The sequence below is a fragment of the Arvicola amphibius genome, chromosome 9, assembly GCF_903992535.2.
Source record: "Arvicola amphibius chromosome 9, mArvAmp1.2, whole genome shotgun sequence".
In the NCBI taxonomy this organism is placed as follows: Eukaryota; Metazoa; Chordata; class Mammalia; order Rodentia; family Cricetidae; genus Arvicola; species Arvicola amphibius.
In genome coordinates this window covers 119,381,644-119,406,189 of record NC_052055.2, presented here as the reverse complement: position 1 = coordinate 119,406,189, position 24,546 = coordinate 119,381,644, and the positions used below count along the sequence as shown (strand labels likewise).

Below are 24,546 nucleotides of genomic sequence, written 5' to 3'. Positions count from 1 at the left end.
AAATAGTGGAAGAGGAGCGATGAGGGCAGAATGTGTCTCCAAAAAGCTGTATCTGCCGGGCGGTGGTGGCGCACGCCACCACCCAGCACTCGGGAGGCAGAGGCAGGAGGATCTCTGAGTTCAAGGCCAGCCTGGTCTACAAGAGCTAGCTCCAGGACAGGCTCTAGAAACTACAGGGAAACCCTGTCTCAAAAAACAAAAAAAAAAAAAAAAAAAAAAAGCTGTATCTTCTTTGAACGGCTCCTCTAATTGTTTAGAAGTTTGTTGCGTTGTATAGTCTTTGAGTCTGGATAATTTTGGTGTGTGATTTTTCTTTTGTTTTTTCAGTTTTCAACCGTTTTTTTTTTTTTTTTAATAACGAAGTTTAAAATAAAAGCAAAACATTTAAAATGCGATGTGGTTGCCCATAGGCTTTACTCTCCAGGCGGAGAATGAGAACGTCTGCTGTCTTCTCTTACAGTGCCAGCCTTTGTCTGCGGGGCTGATGGAGCCAGTGTGGCCAGGCTCTCACCAACCTGCCACCCACCACCTCATGCTTTTCCTCCTTCTCGCTTTCCAATTCTCTTGTAGGACTGCATTTTTCTCTTCAAGGAGTATCAGACATCCTTTCACAAGACAAGGAAGCAGATTTTAGAGTCCTCAGGGGAGAAGTCTTTCGAGGTCTCAGAGATGTATATATTTGGGAAATTTGAAGCCTTCTGTAAGAGGCTGGAGAAGGTAAGCATTCTGCAGTCACAGGACCCCACTCCCACCCTCACGGGGCTGGTGTTTTGGGGTTTCAGGCAGTATGGCTGAGGATCATTGTTTCAGGTCTCTTCCTGGCGTTGATCCAACTTGTCCAATTAGGTTGCCCATCTATCACTGCGTTTGTTTGAACTGATCTTTTTCCCCCCTATCCCGGGCTAGTAGTGCCGTGTGCCAGCCAAAGGCTATTGTGAACTTTCACCTCTCCCAAGACCTCAATTCTTCTTACACAGATAGATCCTGAACTTGAAGGCTTGTGCCTTTGACCACAATATTAAGCTGAGAAAATGTGTGCAGTTGGCAAGCCCCGTAACCGTGCAGGATCTGAATGTATATCTGAACTGTGGTGTGTATGGGAGCGGTGTGTATGGGAGCGGTGTGTATGGGGAGCCTTTGCTGGGCAGACAGCTGCCTGAAACCCCTCACCTCTGACTTTAGTTATTTAGGCCTGAGAAGGAATGGTGTTCCTTAGAAGGCTATCGGGAACCCACACTAAAGGTTCCCGGGTGTCAGTCATTCTGGGGATCTATAAAGGGACTGGAGAGATGGTTCTGGTGATGCGCTTTCAGAGCCCTGTAAGGGCCTGGGTGAGGATACCCAGCATCCCTGTAAGTGGTTATGCATGGTGGTGCTCGCCTCTAACTCCAGTGCTGGTGGGGCAGAGAGAGGTGAATTCCTGGAGCTCAGTGGCCAGCCAGCCAACCAGTGGAACTCCAGGTTCAATGAGAGACCCTGTTTCAGAAAAGAAGTCAGAGGGCCTGGAGGGATAACTCAGGTTAAGGGCATACACTGTTCTTGCTGAGGACTTGAGTTTGGTTTCCAGCCCTCATACCTTCTTGTAGCTCCAGCTCTATGGGGTCTCATGCCCTCTTATGGCCTCTGGGGGAAATTGCACTCACACGCACACACACACACACACACACACACACACACACACATACATACACATATATATAAATAAATTAAATCTTATTATTATACAGAGAAACAGATGTAACCGAAGATAAAATGAATTAAGCTAACCACATGAAGACACATACTGTATGTTTTTTCTCATCATGCCCTACTTTCTGGCTATCGTAGCTGGGTGGTAGGGGAGAGTCAGTGTCTTAGAGGTCAGAATAACATCAGGTTAGTCATGTTGACTTCCTATCTTGGCTTTTGCTTCACACAGTAGGCATGTAGAATTTCGATATTAGGAGCCAGTCCAGTCATTTCTCGTGTTTATACAACTCCTGTAACATACTGTAAATGTCAGGTGGTTGCATTTCTGAGACAATGGTTTATGGAAAAAGTACGGTGAGACTAGTTGTCACCCTGACAAGGCCGCGTCTGGGTGAAGTGCACAAGGACTGTCTGTGTGGTGTAGTGAGACTCCACGAGAATATGCTGTGTCAAAGAACCAGTAGTATTGTCTTCATGGGACGCGGTCCTTCAAGGAGGACGTGCTGAGGAGAGGCACATTTCCTTTCCTGCCATTGGACAAAATAATCTCTCCACGGAGAGTTCTGAGCTATATTATTGAAAGCAGGGATTCAGAGCAGGAGTCACTCAAGGCGAAGAACTTATAATTTGTAGATATGAGGGTTTGTTGTTTTAGGTTGCTTTCGCTGTATGAGTGTTTTGCCAGCTTATATGCATGTGTACCACGTGTGTACCATGTGCATGCCTGGTGCCCTCAGAGGTCAGAGGAGCCTGCCAGATTCCCCAAGAACTGGAATCTTAAATGATTGTGAACCACCGTGTGGACTCTACAAACTGCACTCAGGTCTTGTGGATTCCCAGCCCTCCCAGCTTGTCGCACACAGAGAGATTTGCTCAGATTTGCTCAGATTCACTATCCGCTGAGGATGCAATCAAATTCCTCATCCTCCCTCCATTTCCTTTCAAGTGTTGGGATACAGGTACAGGATAGCAGCATTTTTTGTTTGTTTTTAAGTCGATGATTCATTAAAAAGCCTGTGCCAGAGAAAGGGGCCCAGAAACCCATTTCTAACCATCGAGCATTTCCATTTGAAGATTACAGAAATGATAACCATTGTGCAAACGCACTCAGCCCAGAAGCCCATTTCTAACCATCGAGCATTTCCATTTGAAGATTACAGAAATGATAACCATTGTGCAAACGTACACGGCCCTGAGCAACTCTACAATAGAAGGAATAGATATCATGGCGATAAAATTCAAAAACATCTATCAAGGGATTAAGAAAAACCAGTATGACATCCTGGATCCACGAAGAACAGAATTTGACACAGATTTCTCGGATTTTATGGCAAAAATCAATAGTTTAGAGGTAAGTAGTTACACGAGCTTGCACTGAGAAAAACGGAAGCATAGCTGACGGTGCCTCTTGGTACTGTTACTGCAAATACCCATATGGAGAGCAATGCTCATGTGTTTACTCTTTTCAAAAATTTTATTTCCTTTCATTTGTATGGTTGTTTTGTTGGCATGCATGTCTGTATATCACGTGTGTGCCCGGTGCCCTCAGAAGAGGGTATCAGATTCCCTGGAACTGGAGTTAGATTAGACTGAGCCACTATGTGTGGGTGTCTCCTTTTCCTCTGGGTTGTTGGCCGCTGGCCCGTGAGGGTGAAGGGAGTAGAAGCGGTGAGCAGGGCCCGATGGCTGTGAGTATGACAGAAAGAATTCAGAGACACAGCTCATTGCTCCAGGGGGAAAGTATATAAGGGTTCCAAGGGTCACTGGCCAGAAGAGCTGATTGGTCATTCCACAGCACCTAATTATCATATGGGCGGGAGGAAAGAGCAGCGTTTGTAGGGAGCTCTGTGCAGGGTCAGTCTCCAAATAAGGTCAGGCATCTGTGTTTGGAGATACTCATCATTTAAGGTTTAGGCAAAGAAGAGGAAGCCCCACTGAGAAAGGGGGTCCTCCATTTTTTGCTGAGCTCAGAGAACTGTCCATACGTGGTGGACTGTGAACTTAATGGCAGGGATCCCCAACACGTGTGGGTGCTGGGACTAGAACCCAGGTGCTCTGGAGTAGCAGCCAGTGCTCTTAACTGCTGAGCTGTCTCTCTACCCACATATATTCACTATTTATTATATTCCCATTCCAAGTTACTTTAAAAATGTACTTTTTAAAGTAACCTACAGAACATTTTCCACTTTTATGTGTATGTGAGCACACACGCACATGGGTTTGTGGGGTCATGTGTATGTATGTATTTAATGTGCAAGGTGTGGACTCCAGGGGACAACCTCAGGTGTCTTTTACCTTTGATTTGAGGTAGGACCTGCCATTACCCTGGAACTTTACCATGTAGACCAGGCTAGCTGGCCCACTTGTTTCTGTGATCTTGGGTTATTCCTGAGATTGCAGGCATACAGTATCATTCCTTGTTTTTTATGTAGGCTCTGGGGATCTGTCTCTCTTAGGGTTCTATTGCTGTGAAGAGACACCATGACCACAGCTACTCTTTTTTTTTTCCTTTGGTTTTTCAAGACAGGGTTTCTCTGTGTAGCTTCAGATCTTGTCCTGGAACTAGCTCTATAGTCCAGGCTGGCCTCAAACTCACAGAGATCCACCTGCCTCTGCCTCCTGAGTGCTGGGATTAAAGGCATATGCTACCACTGCCCAGCTGGCCATGGTTACTCTAATAAAGGAAAATATTTAACCAGGGCTTATAGGTTCAAAGGCTTTAGTTCATTATTGCTACGGTGGGAAGCATGACAGTGGACAGGCAGACATGGTGCTAGAGAAGAAGCCTAGAGTTCTACGTCTGCATTCACAGGCAGCAGGAAGAGAGTGTGACAGTGGGCCTGGCTTGAGCTTCTAAAACTTTAGTGCCCACCCCCAATGACACACCTCCGACAATGCCACTCCCAGTGAGTCTATAGGGAGCATTTTTGTGCAGACCGCCGCGGGATCTGAACGTGTGTCTTCATGTTTGCAACACATGTGTTTCACCTGTCATATTTTTCCAGCCTTTCAGCTTTTTTTTTGCCTTAGGAAAAATGAGTATACCCAATGAGAGACGTACACGATAACCAAACATCCAAAGGATATGTTAAACATTGGTATAAATTCCTTTACCTGGTGAGTTTTCTCACTGGCCTCCTTTTCCAATTTGTGAAACTCAGTGTTTTTGATGTGAAAGTGAAGGAAAAAATAAGATTTTTGTCTCATTAAAAAAAAATCTTTTAGATTTTATTACATGTAATTTTCTGCATTAATAAGACAATTCCTAAAATGTTACCACTCCTACTATCTCTCTGGTAATCAAGATAGGCCTTGAACTTGTGATCTTTCTCCGTTAACCTGCAGAGTAGCTAAGATTATAGCCCCACATCATCAGGCCTGAAAAGTTAGCTTAGTTTTCGCTTCCCTTTCGTTTTTTTTTTTTTTAAATTAGATTCTGATATCAAGACGTATTCCCATTATTACTTTTCATTTTGGCTAGTTGAGTTGGATGGAGTTTACTTCCAAAATACCCTGGGAGTTAAATATTCATGGCAGCAGGAATTAAAATTTTTGTTCTCTGAGAGCTTTATGGTTTATTAATGAAGCTTATATATTATAAAAGATGTAAATTCTAGCTTTCAATAAAGTTAGTGTCCATATGATTTCCTTTTTTGAGGACTGGTGATTGGCTCCAGCCAGGCAGGCACTGTACCACTGAGCTACATCCCAGCCCTTCAGTTCTTTTGAGACGGGATCTCTGTACATAGTACAGGCTGACCTCAGCTTTTGCAGGCTTTCTGCTTCTGTCTCCTGCGTGCTAGGATTACAGGTGTTTGCCATCAAACCCAGCTCATATAAGCCCTTTGGTAGTTATTAATAGATAACTTGATTGTAGTGTCAGTGTTTGAACTTCTCTTGCCAGTGTCTGACTGACTTGTGGGTGTGACCCATTTGACCACCGATACCAATACCTTCCATATGGAAAGCGCATCTGCAAGGAGCTGTTTTAGTTCCATCTCTCAGGGCCAAGAGAAGCCCATTGCTGGGGATGGTGGGAGTCTTGGAGGATCATTTTTCTGCCTCCTGTTCCCACCGGGCCACAGCAGCCAGGTTTCCTAGGGCGGTGGTGTGGCAGCTCACATCTTCTGACCCAGGCTTGGAAATGACAAACTTCCCAAGGAAAAGCATTTAGCTGGGGGCCCTCACACCTTTATACATCGCCTTGATCAGAATATCCAGCCACAGGCTGCAAATGCAAACCACACAAGGTCCTTTCATTTTCCCAGCAGCCACAGGAATAGACTAAACAGAAGGTGAGTTTAGCCTTAATAATATTCCGTGACTACTCCAAGCTATTCAGAGTGTCATAATTTTTACATGCCGTTAATTCTAACTCACGAAGGAAGTATTTTATAGAATCTGTGTGTGGGGGAGGGGTACTGAGTCTTTGCCATGCACTGTGCATTCTATATTTACCTACGTCTCACTTGTAAGCGGTGACTGACATTCAGTAGCCATGTGGCATGTGGCTATCACAGGGACCTCGTACATCACTAGGAATTTAGGAGGTGATTGTGTCTGAGTCTTTAGGAACGTTGTTAATTATCGAACAAAACTAACCTCCTTTGTGTAGACATAACTTGAACGTCGCCCTTTTATTTTAGATACAGATACAGGCGTTTATGAACAGTACCTTCGGAAAGATCTTGTCTTCCCAGCAGGCGCTGCAGCTGCTTCAGAGGTATTTATTACAGAGGCGGAAGGAGGGTGGGTCCTCGGAAGGCACAGTTTCTGACAGCTCAGGTGGTTAAGTGCTTGCTTTGTGATGGGGAGGACCTGAGTTCAATTCCCAGAACCCATGTAAAAAGAGGAGAAAGAAAGAAGGAAGCCAGGTGTGGTAGGGCATGTTTGTAGCCCACCATTCCTGAGGAGGCAAAGGGAAGAGGATCCCTGGGGCTCAGTGGCCATGCAGTTTAGCTGAATCAGTAAGTTCAAGGCCAGTAAGAGGCCCTGTCTCAAAGAAGAGATAAGAGCGGATGGCACCTGAGGAATGACCCTTAGGGTTGTACCCTGGGCTCTACACATGCATACACATGTGCATGTATACCTGCGTACACACACACACACACACACACACACACACATCTGTACACGTGCACCAGCACTCACATATGAACTCACACATATGTGTACCTGCACACACATAACTGCGCACATGCACCTGCACTCATATATGCACTCGCACATACATGTACCTTCACAATACACATCTGTACACATGCACCTGCACTCACACATACATGTACCTGCACAAATACATGTACCTGCACACATATAATTGCACACACACACATCTGCACACACATAAATGCACACACACACACACCAAAAAAAATGTCCACAATTTCAAATTCGATGTTCTAGTAACCTCTCCTTTGTAAACCTTAAAAGCTATAAACATTAACTTTTCATTTACCACTAATTAGATTTTTGGAATACAGAGCATTATTTTTCATACCATTTTAGATTTTTTTTTCGGAGACAAGCTCTACTATAGTCCAGGCCGGCCTCAGGTTTGCTCTATGGCCAAGGAAGACCTTTAAATCCTGCTCCTCCTGCCCCCCTCTCCCAGGTGCTGGAGGGACAGGTGTATACTGGATGCTCCTCTGATTTCAGAAATAATAACAAAGTCTTTCATAAGAAAGTCTCACATGGCTTCCTAGCCCCAGCCATGTAATATCCTTCATTTTAATTTCATAGTTATTATTGGAGAGGGAATAACTAATGTTTAATTTTACTTGGGGAAAGAATTTCTAAAGAACGCGATTGCATATTGTCACAGTTAACTTTAGCTGTCAACTTGAAACAAAGTCACCTGGGAAGAGGGAGCCTCAGCTGAGGAATGGCCTCTGCCAGACTGACCCGTGGCCATGTGTGTGGGGACATTTTTCTTAATTGCAAATTGATGTGGGCAGGCTTAGTCCCTTGTGGGTGGCACCATTCCTAGGTGGGTGAGTCTGGGCTGTGCAGGAAAGGCAGCTGCTGGGAGTCTGGGAGAAGCCAGCTCCCGCTTCAGTTCCTGCCTCCACGTTCCTTCCTTGAGTTCCTACCCCCTCTTCCCTCCATGAGGGATCGGGACCTGGGAGCTGCAAGCTGACACAAACCCTTTCCTCCCCAAGTTTCTTGTGGTGTTTACCTCAGCAAGAGAAGCAAATAGAACAGATATGTTTGATTGGTTGATATACATAGGAAACATGGTCAACACAGTCGCGAAAGTAATGTCCTTCATCTCAGATAGTTATCCCCCATCCCCAGGCTGTTTACCGCAAGAACTCTTGAAATATGCTCCCAGTCTTGTTTTTCTTCCGTTCCCATTGGCAGTGCTTCCCATGGATGGCGGAAGTAAAGACTAGAGAGAGAAGTTGGACGAGAGGTTGTGTGTGTGTGTGTGTGTGTGTGTGTGTTTGCATACGTGTATGAGACAGAAACAGACAGAAAGAGACATACATACATGTAGACACACACACACACACACACACACACACAGAGAGAGATAAGAGACAAGACCCATGTCTGAGGCCCCTTTATAAATTCTTCCCTGTGAGTCAGGGCATCTGATTTTCTGGTGGCTTTGCCAAAGTTCCACATCTCTGTGATAGCAATGATCTCCCAGGAGACTACCACGGGATTCAAAGCAGGCATGAAATGATTTTGACAAGTGACAGCGCGGGAAGCATTTTGATGGTGACCTCCCTGCCCCTGTTTGTCTCCCATTGCCCTCTCTACCTATAATAGGCTATTGGTCAGTTCATTCTCTTATCAGAACAGAGTGGTCCTGGTTCCTCCCAGGCGTCATTTAGTCTCTGAGTAGATGTGTGATATTGACTGACAGCCCATTATTGCAGTATCTGCCTTTCTAAGTGGTAGCTGCAGGGTCCAGGAAAGCTGAGTGCGCCTGCCTTGTTGGCCATTACATATCCAGGGAAATACATGGGGCCTGGAATAAACATTTATCAAATGATTGAGCAGATATTTAGTACCCCAGCCATTCTGTAACACGTTTCTCATTTCCCTTCTAATTACCCAGTTTCAATTACTTTTAGGTTTCAGAAGCTGAACATTCCCTGCCTCCAACTGGAAATCAATCACACAATTGAGCGGATTCTTCAGTGTTACGTGGCTGAACTTGAAGCTACCAAGAAGGTAAGTATCCTGCGTATACACAGAAGAATGGGTTAGTATGGGGAGGGAGGCTCTGAAAGCCTTCACCGTTGCCAGGGTGTTCAGACATTCCTCCCAGAAGCTCCCCTCTGTGTGAGGGTCTCCATGGTAAGTCCTGGGACTGCCAGATCCACCCCTGTTGGCTTTTGTTCCAGTCTTCCCGAGATTATATAGTAGAGTCCAGTTAGGTCAGTTTTTTGTTGTTGTTGTTGTTTGTTTTACCAGAAACAATGTAGCTACCAGCATTGTCTTTGGAAACCCGCCTTGAAACATCAGATAAGGCTAGAAAAGAATACATGCTTGTTAACTATATCGGCACCCCGTCACCTAGATTCTGTGCAAAGTATTTACAGAGGGGAAGATTCATGCTGGACTGTGTTTCAGCTTGCGGTAGTGGAGTGGCTCTGTGTGGCTATTCACGTGGGGTGTAGACCTGAGGCTATTCACATAGGGTGTAGACCTGAGGCTATTCACATGGCTGCCAGCCAAACCGGATCAATGGATATAATTTCCAGGGTTCCACTCCTAAAGATTCCACAACTTTTCCAAACAGCACAACCATTGGGGTGGTAGGCATACATTCCAAATGAGGTAAGGGGCTGGGGTGACAGCCCCATAAGTAAAGAGCTTGCCATACAAGCCTGAGGACCTGAGTTCGGATCCCCGGCACCCAGATACTAAAAGCGAGGGCATGCACCTGTCACTCCCATGCTGCATTGGTGAGGGCAGGTGGCTCCTGGGGCTTGCTGGCAGCCAGCCTAGGCCACTCAGTGAGACGTGATTGTTTCTGAGCCTCAGATCATTGGTTCTGAAGCTCATTTGCATATTTATTGACTAACTCTTGGGCACCCAACCTGTGAATCATGGTGAAACCACCTATTCAAATGTAGCTGTAAATTTCGTTGCCTTCTTCACTGTGTTGAATTCAAACATTAACATTATATTTTTTTAATTACAGCTCTATCATTCTCAGAAAGATGACCCCCCTCTTGCTCGCAACATGCCCCCCATAGCAGGAAAAATTCTCTGGGTGAGGCAGCTCTACCGCCGGATAAATGAGCCCATCAACTATTTCTTTGTAAGCCAATCATACAGTTTCTATGTGAATCATGGTGGTGTAGAAACAAAATTACATTACAAATTCATCCTGCCCTCAAATATTGATGCCAACCAAGTAGTCAGGACCAATGCTTTTACCGAGAAAAAAAAAATTAGCTTATAAACATGCCAGAGAGGGACGAAGTCAATCTTGTCATGTTCAGCGGACCAACCAGTTCAATTATAGTTGGCAAATCTTATGTCTTTTAATAACTGAAGACACTTTATAAAGGCTCTTAAAAATAATTGTTCTTAAAAACGCAGAGTGTAAGCTGTGTCCTGACTCTTATTTGCATGTGCGGACGGATGGGTGTTGATGTATATTTAATGAAAGCTGAGATGGGCTGCCGAGTGCATTCCTCTTTGAAGAACGGAGCCGCAGGCAGGACACAGCAGTATATGCAGAATGAGATTATCTGATTTCTGAAGAGCAGGGTCCTTGTAGATCCTGCCAGCATTCTGGGAACGCCATTTTGTTTTTTCTCTGTCGTTTTGTTTTTATTTGTTTAAGAGAGTACCAGAATAGAGTCTGGTTTGTTTGATATTATATTTTATGTCCGAACAGAGAACAAAATAACCACAGGACCACATCCTTCAAGTGATTTTGTTTCTGGGCATTACTAAATGTGGAGTTCCTGCTGTTGTCTTGCTTCATTAGTCTGCGTATTTGCAAATATTTAAACTGGGAGTGGAGAGACACTAATCTTGCAAAAGACCCAAGTTTATTTTCCAACCCCCGTGCTGGGTGGCTCATAATCGCCTGTAATTCCAGCTTTAAGGACTCTGATGCCCTCTTCTGGTCTCTGTATGCACCTACACGCATGTGCATGTGTCCTCACACAGACGCCTAAGAAACAGTAAAAAAAAAAAAAAAAAAAAAAAAATCTTAAAAGACATTTAAACCCTAACCAGAGGGCTGGAGAGATGGCTCAGCCGTTAAAGGCTAGGCTCACAACCAAAAATATAAACCCTAACCAGAGTCTGAATTGCTATGGTAGGAGGGTACAGTATGACACATGTGACTTCTTTCAAGGGTAACCAAAGGGACACTTCTTGAGTCACCCCCCCCATGTATAATTAAGGAATTTGCCCTGATAACATTTCAAGTAAAATCAGCCAGTTGTACCTTGTCCAGGAAAATGGGGAGGGAGGAGACACTGGAGATGGAGAGCCCTGCTGCCTCTGGCTGGTTGTGGGCTGGCAGGATTCTTCTTCAGTCCTTTCTTTCCAGGGTAACGCCCCTCTCCGGCTTCCACAGCCTTCCTCATCGCCTTTTTCTCTACGGCGTCTAAAAGGCTGCCGTGACTATTGGATGTCAGGATAAGCAGATTTTTTTTTTGGAATAAAGTCTACAATTTTTTCAAAAACATAATTTTCTCCCCCCCCTCCAGAAAAACTCAGAAATCTTGTCAAGTGCAGAAGGTAAAGCCGTCATCCGCCAGTATAACAAGATCTCGTACGTGCTGGTGGAATTCGAGGTGGTCTACCACACAGCCTGGGTCAAAGAGATTTCACAGCTGCAGTACGGTGCGTCTAAGGCTCACAAGCGGGGCTTGATTTCAGACAAATTCACGCTTCTGTGGATGGTTGGCATTCCCTTTACAGACAGTTAGGCTCTTCAAAGTTTAGGTTTAGGGCTGGGAAGATGTCTCAGTTGGTAAATGCCTGAGTTTAGTCTTTAGAACTCATGTGAAAAAGCCAGGGGTCATGGTGGGGTGTTGGGTGGGGGTAGGATCAGGCAGACCCCTAGGGCTCCCTGCAGGGACTATAATCTAATTGGTGTGCTCTCTACTAGTGAAAGTCCCTGGCTCAATAGGTAGAGATCAAGTTTTCTGGAATGTTCATTGCTCTCAAGGACATCATTTGACCCTAGAAGGTACCACAGACTCATTGCAATGGGTTAATGACCAGAAGTGCTCCCAAGCAAAGCCAACAGTTTAAAGTCAAAGTTTTCCATCCTAGCCCAGGCTATGGGAAATGAATGGCTCTGGATGGTTTCCCCTTGTATGGCTTGGCCGTACTTACCTGTACTCAGGGTGGTGCCTGGGCCTCCTTCTAATGGATGCTGCCCAGAGCTTCTCAGATAGAGAGCCACCAGTTCTCATATGGTCACCCTGGCCTGGAGCGGCCCCTCCTGACTGTCCTTATGGATCTGTCTTACTGGTGCTGTTGATCCTTTTGTTCTGTTGTGTGAATTCAGTACAGCCTTAACGTAGACAGATTTAATTAAATGAGTATTGTTCTGGGATTTATCTGAGTGGACATGTGATTTCTAAACCAATTCCGAGAGGATCCCAAATATGTTGGATACAATTCTTAGCTGAAGGCCTCAGGATAACCGACTCCATTGAGAACCTTGCTAAGGGCTGGCAAGATGGCTCAGCTAGTGTTAATAAGATGCACAAGCCTGGAGACCTTAGTTCAATCCCTGGCACTCACTTAAACATAGAAGGAGAGGGATGGAGAGATGGCTCAGAGGTTAAGAGAACTGACTGCTGTTCCAGAGGTCCTGAGTTCAATTCCCAGCAACCATATGATGGCTCACACCCATCTATCTGGTGCCCAGAATACTATATACATAATAAATAAATTTGAAAGAAAAAAGAAAAAAAACACAGAAGGAGAAAACTGACTCCACAAATTGTCCTCTGGGTCTCCTCCTTCCAATAACAGATTTAAAAATAAATTAAAATCATCTTTTAAAGGGAACCTCGCTAAGACTAATTTTATCTAATGAGTAAAAGCCAACACCAGCCAACTTCAGAGGGTTTTAGGGAATGCTTTATATTCCTAGAAATTTGATGGTGTGGCATCCTATCAGGTCACATGAGACTTGGTGGAGTCTGTGATTATAATGAAATTCTGTGTTAATAAAGTTTGTTGAAATAAGACGTAATTTGAGTGAATACATATAAGCCTGTAGAAGTAATTATTTTTCATTATTATGCCTCTAGAAGTAATCCGTGTTACATTAACGAATAATCTCAGGGGCTGGAGAGATGGCACAGTGGTTAAGAGCGCTGGCTGCTCTTACGGAGGACCCAAGCTAGGTCCCAGCATGCACACGGCAGCCATCGGTAACTCTAGTTCCAGGTGCCCTCCTCTGGCCTCCCTGGGCACTTCTTCCAGGCCTCGTAACAGCACACATGCATGCAAAATACCCACACACATAAAATAAAAATAAATAAGTAATCTAAGGCCCCAACAAGAATCTTTAGAGGTTGTGTATTTCAGTTCATAATAAAATCATCTAGTTACATTTTTTCTGCATTTTAAAACTTGTTTGTGTGCATGTGTGTGTGTGTTTCTGCATTCACACATGACACAGCCTGCATGTGGAAGTGGGGACAACTTTGGATAACTTTACTTCTCCCATGTAGGTCTCAGGAATCAAACTCAGGTGTCCAGGCTTGCATTGGCCTAAAAGGCCTATCTTAAAGTGCTTAATTTATATGAATGATATTCGTGTGATATGTAATGTGGAAAAACCCCCAAACATCTCTGTAGTCTAAGAGGTCAGGACTCAGTGTTATTTACTAAGTATTGCTAGCTGGAGGTGGCGGTGCACACCCATGATCTCAGCATTCGGGAGGTGGAGGCAGGAGGTCAGATGCTCGGAGGCCAGTTTGGGCTACATGAAATTAGGTATCTGAAGCAAAACAAACAAAAACTTCTTGGTGATATTCAGCTAAGTGATACGATATCTGGATGAGGTTTTTAATTCAGGTAAAACCTCCCTAAAGAAGTCAGATTGGGATCAGGGAGAAGAGTTTGAAATCTCGACACCAGTGTGCCGTTTGTTGTTCTGATCCCTTTTCAGGGGCCGTCTGGTTAGCTTTAATGGTCAGCTTGACACAGCTGTATCTAAGTGGACAGCCTCAGAGGCCTTGACTAAATCAGAATGGCCACAGGTCTGGGGGAGGGGTTGTCTAGGTTGTAATTGGTTTAAGAGGGCTTAGCCCACCGTGGGTGGCACCATCCCTAGTCAGGCAGTCTTGAACTGCGGAACAATCCTAGCTAACTATAAGCAGGCCTGAGTGTCATCTAGCAAGCGGCATCGTTCCTTGTTCCTTCTGTACTTTTTTTTGGCTGTGAAGTGAGTTCCTGGGTGTGAGCCAATGCTGTGTGGGATAGCAAGCAGGCTTCCTGTTTGGTTTGATGGATTGGGAGCTGGAATGGAAAGGCAAGTCAGTCCTTTCTTCCTCAATGTTAGTTTGGTCAGTGCATTTTTCCCCCACTCGTTTTTTTTTTAATATTTATTTATTTATTATGTATATAATATTGTCTCTGTGTGTATGCCTGCAGGCCAGAAGAGGGCACCATTCCTCATTTCAGATGGTTGTGAGCCACCATGTGGTTGCTGGGAATTGAACTCAGAACCTTTGGAAGAGCAGGCAATACTCTTAACCTCTGAGCCATCTCTCCAGCCCCTGGTCAGTGCATTTTATCACAGCAACAGGAAGGGAGAACAAGGGTTAAGTTACAATCCATAAAAATAAGCCACAGCTACACCCTATAACCCACTCGAGGAAGTATAGTGGTTCATGCCATACAGCCTGTCACTCACCCATCCGGCTTTCTCTCTCTGGATCTGAGCTGATGGCTTTGTAGGTACCGGGTCTTCATTTCTCCGAGTCTTAATAGCTGACTCTGCGTGGGAGACTCTGCCTTAGTGCTGTAGGACCCAGGACTATCGCTCTGCCTTTCTGTGGTGAAGCAGAAGGGGATGAAGGGAAATCAATGCCAGTATCGGTTCACTTGCAGCTTTGCAAGCCACGCTGTTTGTACGCCATCCGGAAACGGGGAAGTTGCTGGTTAATTTTGACCCTAAAATTTTGGAAGTTGTGCGGGAAACAAAGTGCATGATAAAGATGAAGCTGGATGTTCCAGAACAAGCGAAGAGGCTGCTGAAACTGGAAAGCAAGCTGAAGGCAGACAAACTGTACCTTCAGGTAAGACAAACAGCGTCTTCTGATGATTTCTTTTTGCTAGACTGGTTGGCCAGTGAGCTCTGGGGATTCACCTGTCTCTGCTCCTCAGCACTGGGTTACAGATGAACATGACCACACCAGCATTTTTTCTTTTAAATGTGCCTGCTGGGATCCAAACTTGGGTCCTCATACTGATGTGGCTCGCACTTTTTGTCCAGCCCATTCTGGTTACTTTTGAAGGAGTTTTTTGGTGTAAGAAAAATGTATCCCAGCAGGATATTATTTTCATTTCCGAAAGATTTACAGACCCAGGAGGTGGCGGCGCACGCCTTTAATCCCAGCACTTGGGAGGCAGAGGCAGGAGGATCTCTGTTGAATTTGAGGCCAGCCTGGTCTACAAATTGAGTTCCAGAACAGCCAGAGATACGTAGTCTGAGACCCTGTCTCAAAAAAGCTAAAACTAACCAGCCAAACAAAACATTTGTTTGCATATTTATTTGTTGGGTTGTTTGTTGTGCATGTGTACACGCACACACATGAGCACACGTGTGTGCTCACAGGTACCCACAGAGGCCACAAGGAGATGTCTGATCCCTTGGAGCTGGGGTTACATTTGTGAGTCACTTATGAGGGGTACTGGATCAGAATCTGGATCCTCTGCAAGAGCAGTGAGTGCCCTAACCACTGAACCATCTCTGCAGCCCCATCTCCATAGGAGTAAAATACCAGCTTTCAAACAACATAAAGATGGGAGTCTGAAAAGAAAAAGAGAATTCCAGAGCTCACTTGAACTTCCAGGCCCTAAGTGATGAAGCATCAGGTTTAACAACGCTTTAATTATAATTTTATGGAGCAAGAATATTAAATTTAATATATTTAATACTGGGTACTAATAAATATAAATTATGAGACAGGAGTGGCTATAAAATAACACAAATGGAAAGGATTCTTCAACATTTTAGGATAAAATGAAGCATTCTAATTTAAGTTCACTTATGAGTAATGTAAAATTTAAAAATATGAGCCAGGTGTGGTGGCGCATGTCTTAGTCCCAGCATTTGGGAGGCAGAGGCAGGAGAATCTCTGTGAGTTTGAGGCCAGCTTAGTCTACATGAGTTTCAGGACAGCCAGAGCAAATAGTAAGACATCATCTCAAACAAACAAACGAAGCAAAACAAAAACAAAAACAAAGTCACAGTCAAAAGTATCATGAGAGTTAAGTATATTCAAGAGGCTGACAGTGGTTCTCAACCTGTGGATTATGATCCCTTTGGGGGTCACGTATCAGATATATACATTAAGATTCATAACAGTAGCAAAATTGCAGTTATGAAGTAGCAACAAAAATAATTTCATGGTTGGGGGGGTCACCACAGCATGAGGAGCTGTATTAAAGGGTTGCAGCATTAGGAGGTTTGAGAACCACTAGGCAGGGGAAGCTGCCCAGGTGTTCAGTGCATCCTGTCCTTGTAGAGGACCACATTGGGTGGCTCAAAACTGCCTGCACCTCCAGCTCCAGGTCATCAGACACCCTCTGCTGGTGTCCACAGGCACCTGCACTTGTGTGCACATGCATGTACACAGATACATCTGTACACATAACTAATAATAAGTAAATAAAACATCTATTGAAATTTAGTGCATGGCTTCAGAGGCATGTGAAACAGAGCAGGTAACGTTAGATTTCTTTGAAAATCAAGTGAAAATGGCAAGCTAGGAAATCTGTGGGCATATATTTTGGGGGAGGCAGGAAGATATATAAATGTAAAGATAATATTTTTCATCAGCATTAGTCATAGCAAAAGACCAAATACAAATCCAAGAATAAAGAACTGAATAAATATGGATTATAAGATGAATACATAGAAATTAATGGAACCACTGATGATTAAATGAGAAAAAGGATTCTATTTGCTTGGGTACAGAGAGGATTAACTTCCTTTCATCAGTAACATAATAAGTCAATATAGGACTCTTCCTGGATCTCGCAGGGAAGATGACAGAGAATCTGTTCTTTTCAATGTGTCTATATGTTCAAATCTTTTGGTTTAATTAAAGTTCATGTTTGGGCATAAGGACAAGTTGACTCTTTTGGAAGGAAATAAAAAGAGTATCAGAGACTGTTTCAAACTTTTATGGTGCTACAAATTATAGCAAATTAAAAGTTGTTTAAGATGTAGCTTTAAGAGGAACAGCAAATAGGGGCAAGTGCTGGGAATGAACACAATCAAAATGGACATTGTATCCATCTACGAAATTCTCAGAGAGTTAGTAAAAGCGTTGTGTTTTAAAAGAGAGCAGAGGGGCTGGAGAGATGGCTCAGAGGTTAAGAGCACTGGCTGCTCTTCCGGAGGTCCTGAGTTCAATTCCCAGCAACCACATGGTGGCTCGCAACCATCTGTACTGAGATCTGGCGCCCTCCTCTGGTGTGCGAGCATACATCGAGGCAGAATGTTGTATACATAATAAATACATAAAAATCTTTAAAAAAAATAAAAATAAAAGAGAGCAGAGAGATGGCGCAGAGGCTAAGAGCAGTGGCGGTTCTTGCAGAGGACTGGTTCAGTTCCCAGCACCCACGTGGTGGATCCCTGTCACCCATAACTTCAGTTCTTGGGGACCCAACACCCTCTTCTGGACTCCCTAGGTACCTACATGCATGTGGTATGCATGCATGTGGTATGTATGAAGATAGGAAGGCACATATAAAATCATAAGAGAAACAGCAAAGGTAAAAGTTTCCCTACACGGCTCTTTTGTTACCATTAGTTTTCGTTGTTGTGTTGTTTTGAGACAGTCTCAAAGCTCAGCTGACCTCAGACTTGCTATATAGTTGAGAATGACCATGACCTCCCTGTCCCACCATCCGTGGTCTAAACAGTTTTGTTTTCAAGCAACAACATGATTGAAGTATGATTCCTATACCATATAGTTAATTCATTTAAGATAAATGATCAAATGGTTTTAGTGTCTCCATAGAGCTACATACTATTATCCACAATCAGTTCTGGAATATTTTTGTTATCCTTCATTTCCCACTTCCCCTCCAGTCTCCCTCCTACCCTGCAGCTAGACACTACCACAAGTGTTGTCTCTGTGGACCTGCCCGCACTGGGCTTTTCCTACCAACAGAATCATAGGACATGTGGCCTTGTGTATGTAGTTCCCTTCACTAAACTGAGTTAATTCACATGGTTTCACATTCATTCCATTACACGATTCTACCACTCTCTGGTTATCTGCTTGTCACTTGGTGTTGTGTGACACGCTTCCTGGGCAGCTGTGAAAAAGGCTTGCTCCCCAACCAACTACAGACTAAAATAAGAATATCACCAAACTCTGACTTGGTGAACCAATGAGTTTTACTGTGGCTACTTACGGGAATATGGGTGAGGGGTCACGAAAAAGAATGGCTCAATTACAGCTGCATTACCAAAGCCCACCCCAGCATGGGTGACAGATCGTGACAGCTGGAAACCTGGGGTACATTGCACACCCTGCAGGCAGATCAACAGGTTGGAGAGTGTCTTTTCTGAGTAGCTCTGTTGGTCTCTGTCCCCTCCAGGCAGCTTGTCTGGTGTAGTGATTTTTGTTGGTGCGCTAACAAATAAAGCTTTCCTGAAGACCAGAGTGCAGAGCTAAAGCCACTAGTCAGCCACAGAGGCCAGGAAGTGGCGGCAGAGGACTCTGTGAATTCAAGGCCAACCTGGGCTCCACTAGATTGATCCAGTCTCAAAGAGAGACAGCTCAGATCTTTGATCCCAGCACTTGGGATCGCACGCCTTTAACCCCAGTTCTAGGGAGGTGGAGACAGGAGTGATATGGCTGGGTGGAGAGAGGAATATAAGGCGGGAGGAGACAGGAGCTTAGTTGTAGTCTGAGGATGCAGTCTAAGGATTCATTCTGAGGTGCAGTCTAAGGATTCATTCTGAGGTGCAGTCTGAGGTTTCATAGAGAGAGGATCGCCCTTTGGTCTGAGCATTGGTAGAGGTAAGAACTCTCTAGTGGCCTTTGTGCTTCTCTGATCTTCAGCATTAACCCCTCTATCTGAATCTGAGTTTTTATTATTAATACCAGCTAGAATTCATGCTACAGTCTGGTCTGTATTTTTCAGGCAGTTCAATTAGTCTCTGGTTCTTCCAGATGGTTGGGCAGGTCTGAGAGGCTTCTGGGCAGTTTGATGAGTCTCTGACTCTTTCAGGTGACCTGTCTTGTCTGAGCCTATCCACCGTCCTTGTAGTTTATGTGTGCTTGGAGAGGAAAGCACCTAGTAAATCTGGCCAGTTTCAGGGAGTTCCTGAAGCCTTTGAGTTGTTTACTTCCTGTGCTGAACAAGCTTCCCTGCAGGGTGGAATATTTCACCTCTTTCTAAACATCTGTTCTTAACATACTTCCCTCCAACCATGAAAGGATTTAATTTTGGGAAAGATTGCTACTCAACGGATGAGCATTGGGTCTGTTTCTGTTTTGTGACTCTTATGAATGAACGTAGCTGTGAGTGTTTGCATACAAGTGTTTGATGGAAGAACGTCTTTACTCTCTCGGACTTCTGTCTACATGAGTGACGTCACTAGGCTTCATTAATTTGTTAAGCCCACATGAAACCTTTGGAAGAGGTAGGCTCTTCTCAGAAGAGACATAGTGACACCATCACTTTATCTCCTTTCCAGTGAGTGAGGGAGAGTCTGGGTTTGCTCCATCCTTGCCATTACGTGTTACTGCCTGTCCTTTGCATCTGTGGCATTCTGGCTCAGTATTCCCGTGTGGTTTGGATTCAGGTTTCCCTGGTGACTAGTGATGCTCTGCATCTTTTCATGAGCTTATTAACTGTCTGTAGGTTTTGGAGGTATAGAGTTCTGTCATAAAGTTTTGTTGCCTGTTCAGACTTTTGGCTCATTTTAAAATTGGGTTGTTTGTCTTTTTAATATTTGAGTGATAATGGGTCTTTGTAGATACTAGCATGTTATCAGATACTAGATTTGTTTTTTTTTCCCCTCCAATTTTGTGGGTTGTTTCCAAATGATTTTTTTTTTCTTTTTAGACGAGGTCTCAATATATAGCTCTGGTTTATCTAAAAGTCCCTATGTAGAGCAGGCTGGTCTTGAATTCATAGAGCTCTGCCTGCCTCTGACTCTCAAGTGCTGGGATTAAGGGTGTGCGCCACCATGACTGACCAGCGATGCATTTTGAAATAAAAGCATTTTACATTTTGATGACGTTCAGTACATGTGCTTTTAAAGTTTGTTTCTCATATTTTCATTGTCCTGTTTGAGAAATCTGTGTCTTAATCCAGTGCCATGGAGATTTATATCTCTTCTTCATAGTGTTTCGGATCTTAGCAAACCAGGATCTAATTGTTAAAGAAACCCCCACCCCAGAGGGATGTTGGCATCACCCTGACAGTGCACTTGGCATCAAGTGCTTTGGGCAACAGGAGGCTGCCACCGTTTTTTAGCTCATGGGATCTCGTTAGCATTGGGTGACATCATAAAAGCCAAAGTTGCTTGCTGAGTGTCCCGGCTTAAGGGAATCGAGAACTCTGAAACCATTCATTAAAACTGAAGTTGCTAAAAAACCAGTTAAGCAGCTTCCTTCCTCATCGCCCACCATACCCTGCAGTAAGTTACAAACCTGCCCAAACTGGTCACTGTGGGTCTCTAGAACTGTTACAGCTTGGCTATTCTGGTTGTGTGTGTGGAGCTGTTGGATTTATTTAGGTTTAAGCAGCAGGGGCTGGAGCGATGATTCTGCAGTTAAGAGCACTTGCTGCTCTTCCAGCAGCAGCAACCATCTGTATCCAGTCCTGGGACCCAGCACCCTCTTCTGTCCTCTCTGGGCACTGCATGCACATGGCTTACAGTTGTAATGCAAGCAAAAAAATGCCTATACACATAAAGTCAAAATTAAATCTTTAAAAAGGGAAAATATTAAGAATCAATTATGACTTTAGTAGTGAGAGTTTTTAAAAGGTGTGCGTGTGTGTGTGTGTTTGCTTGTGTCTCTCTGTGTGTGTGTCTGTGTCTGTGTGTTGTGTGTGCAACTTGTGAACATGGGTGTCCATAGAAGCCAGGAGAGGGCGTTGGAACCCTTGGACCTAGTGTTACAGGTATTTGTGAGCCAACCAACTTGGGCACTAGAATGCAAACTCTGGTCCTTAGCTTGAGTAGCAAGCTTGTTTAAATACAAGCCATGTCTCCTGCCCCAGTAGTGTGAATATGTTTTAATGGGTCAAAAGATTAGGAGCCATGGCTGGGAGCATGCCTGTAATCCAGCACCTGGGAGGTGGAAACAGGAGGATCAGGAGTTCAAGGCCAGCCTAGGCTACTTGAGACCCTGTCTTAAACAAACAAACAATAATAAAAAGGACAAAAAGATTAAAATGTGTAATAAAAGACACCATGCAACAATGACTATCCAGTTTCTCAAAATGAAGAGAGAGAAGCAGCGGATGTGAAAAAAAGGAGAGTCTAAGGAGTGACCTGAGCACATCTGAGTTGAGATGGAATGGACTTGTAATTGACAGCTCGTGAGAGAGTGTAGTCAGCTGGTGCAAGTTCAAACGAGCAGTTCTCATAGATGGCAGGCCCATGGGGAAAACTCAGGTGCAAAGAGGCCTTTCTGGTATGAGCCAACATGTGGTCATTGCCTCACTATGAATTAAAGTAAGCTCTGCCGCTTTGCCTTTGTACAGGGCCTCCTGCAATATTACGACGATTTATGCCAGGAAGTGCCTTCTGTGTTTGTCAATCTCATGACCCCGAAAATGAAAAAGGTTGGTGATGCTGGCAGCTCATATTGATTTCTCTGATTTAAAATTAGATTCCTGGTCTATAGATTATGGATCTCAGAGCACATCTTGCCTAGACCATCCGTCTTCCTCATTTCAACTTTACAGCGCTCTCTCTCTCTCTCTCTCTCTCTGTCGTCTCTTTCCTTCCCTCCCTCCCTCGGTCCGTCTCTACCCATGGGATGATTTCTCGTCTAGGTTTTGTTACCTTTGGAAAACGAGTAAATGTGAGTTGTGAGTGCTTTGTGGGGATTTATGGCAGCTTCCCGGACCTCCGAAGATGATTGATGGCAAAAGGCATCTCTATTAGGTGTAATGGTGGGGGAATTTAATTAAGGAAATACATCACCCAGTATTTCCAAGTAGCAAAAGAGGCTCCCCTGGAGGAGACGCCCCTGAGCGATGGGAGACGGAACTTTTTTCCTCTCCCTAGGTGGAATCTGTGCTGAGGCAAGGGCTCACCATCCTCACGTGGTCCTCGTTGATGCTGGAGAGCTTCTTCCAGGAAGTGGAGTCCGTCCTGGACATGTTCAACCAGCTTCTAAAGAAGGTAAAAGCAGTCGTCTTCCAGAGACACACTCGAGATATAAGCAGCGGTTTAATCACTCCTGGGGGCCACTTTTTTTTAATCAAACCTGGAGGTATGGTTTGGGCTGGAGAGGTGGCTCAATGGTTAAGAATGAGTCCCACTCTGCAGCGGACCTGCGTGAGGTTTGATCTCCAGGACTTGTGCCTGGCTGCTCACAACCGCCTGAAACTTCATCTTCACAGAGACCTGCCACCTCTGACCTCTGTGGCCTCCCGCATTTGCATGCAGATTCCCATGCAGAAACATACATGTAACTAAAAATGCAGTACATCCTAGAAAAGGGTATGAGTTTTTTTTTTTTAAGCCACAAGAACATCCATTAGATAAAAGAGTTATGTTTTCTGCTTTACTATTTGAGTCATTTTCCTCCTGGTTATCTTGTGTTTATCCCTGAGTTTCCCTTGCCCCCAAAAGGCCGAAGTGAAGCTTCACCTGCACACTGTAGTTTAAGCTAGGATGCTAAGAAGCCGGAGTGACAGCTCAGGGAGGTATGAAATGCTTGTGCAAACATGAGAACCTTGAGTTCAAATCCCCAGCTCCCACATAAGAAGGCGAGCAAGTGTGGTGGCCCACCTCCAAATTGTGCAAGATGGGGAACAATGGGGGCCAGGCCTACTAGCGGTACTCTGGCCCACGCCACTGTAGACCCAGGTCATGGTTTCTTTGCACACATTTTCCTGAACGTGTTGCTCACCAAATTATGCTTGACCCAGGTTACAAATGTCTAGATTGAGTTCTGTAAATGGATTTATACCTGCAGTGCATTTTGGGTAACAGGGTTTATACTAGAGGGAAAGAGAGCTGTTTCTTGTTTTTTATTTTTTGCATGTCTTCTTGCGGGCAGGTCAATGACCTGTGTGAAATGCATATTGACACAGTTCTGAAGGAGATAGCCAAGACGTTGCTGATCTCCTTGTCGGACAGCGGGGCCACCAGAGTAGAAGATATGCTGACCCTCAACGAGGTACGCATTCATTACAGCAAAGTGTTGAGCCACTGGCCTGACATATAAATTCTGTAATTAAAATTTTTCTGTGTATAGGGGTTTTGCTTACATGCATGTCTATGTACCGCATGCATTCCTGGTGCCTGAGGAAGCCAGAAGAGGGTGTTAGATCACCTGGGACTGGACTTATAGATGGTTATGAGTTGCCATGTAGGTGCTGGGAATCGAACCTGGGTCCTCTACAAGAGCAGTCAGGTCTCTTGATCATGGAGCCATCTCTCTATCCCTCTAGTACACAGATCTTAAGTCTCGTATTCAGTGAAAGTCTACACATGCTACACCATATAACTATACAGTGTAGACCTTCCTTTATTCCAAATGGTTCCCCTGTGCTCCATCACAGACAGTCCCCTTTCTCTCCCCAGGTAATCACCATTTGATTTCTACCACTGCATTCACTTCCTTGTTTTCTGATCCCCTCCTTCTTCATATAACTGGTAGAGTGCAGTGCTTGGTCTTTATATATTTTATATAAAAATATAATATATATATTACATAGATGTGACTCACCTTATTCTTTCCATCTCTTGACAGTATATTATTTTATTGCATAAGTTTATTGCAATTTACCTAGGCTGTTGAGGACATTTGGATAGCTCGTAACATTTGGTTATACCCTGAACGTATAATGTGTGTTTTTGTGGATGTCAGAACTGATCTGGGTGGGTATATATCTGAAAGTGAAATTGTTGGGTCATCTATTATGAATATAATTGGCTGTGGTAGTGTTACTGGAAAATTTGGTGTGTCCCTCCTTGGTTACCAGATGATACTGGGGAGGCTGGGATTCTTAGTCATGTGAATAAAAAATAAAATTGAGGATGGACTCAAACAGAAGCTCACGGGCAATCTTATTAGAGTTTAAAAGGAAAAAGCCTAGAGCAGGTACACTGTAAACTTCTGCTGCTTATGGGGCTGGAGAGCTGGCTCAATGGTTATGAGCCCTAGCTGGATCCAGAGGATCCAGGTTCAATTCCAAGTACCCACATGGCAGCTCACAACTGTTTGTAACTCCAGTTCCAGGGGATCCAACATCCTCAGACATACATGCAGACAAATCACCAATGCACATGGAATAAAAATAAAGTAAAAAACTAAAAAACAAACAAACAAACAAAAAACAAACCTTCAGCTGGGCGGCGGTGGCGCATGCCTTTAATCCAAGCACTCAGGAGGCAGAGGCAGGCGGTTCTCTGTGAGTTCGAGGCCAGCCTGGTCTACAAGAGCTAGTTCCAGGACAAGC

General features: G+C 44.3%; 1 protein-coding gene across 1 annotated transcript in view; it reads left to right on the top strand.

Annotated features, from left to right (window-relative positions):
* Dnah8 (dynein axonemal heavy chain 8) overlaps positions 1 to 24,546 on the top strand; it is a 225,044-nt gene that overhangs the window by 22,897 nt on the left and 177,601 nt on the right. Inside the window, exons 11-20 of the mRNA XM_038342351.1 lie at positions 571 to 717; positions 2,843 to 3,040; positions 6,336 to 6,412; positions 8,775 to 8,874; positions 9,851 to 9,970; positions 11,382 to 11,517; positions 14,755 to 14,942; positions 21,613 to 21,693; positions 22,142 to 22,258; positions 23,142 to 23,261. Coding sequence (XP_038198279.1) covers positions 571 to 717; positions 2,843 to 3,040; positions 6,336 to 6,412; positions 8,775 to 8,874; positions 9,851 to 9,970; positions 11,382 to 11,517; positions 14,755 to 14,942; positions 21,613 to 21,693; positions 22,142 to 22,258; positions 23,142 to 23,261 — 1,284 coding nt within the window. The remainder of the gene's footprint in view (positions 1 to 570; positions 718 to 2,842; positions 3,041 to 6,335; positions 6,413 to 8,774; positions 8,875 to 9,850; positions 9,971 to 11,381; positions 11,518 to 14,754; positions 14,943 to 21,612; positions 21,694 to 22,141; positions 22,259 to 23,141; positions 23,262 to 24,546) is intronic.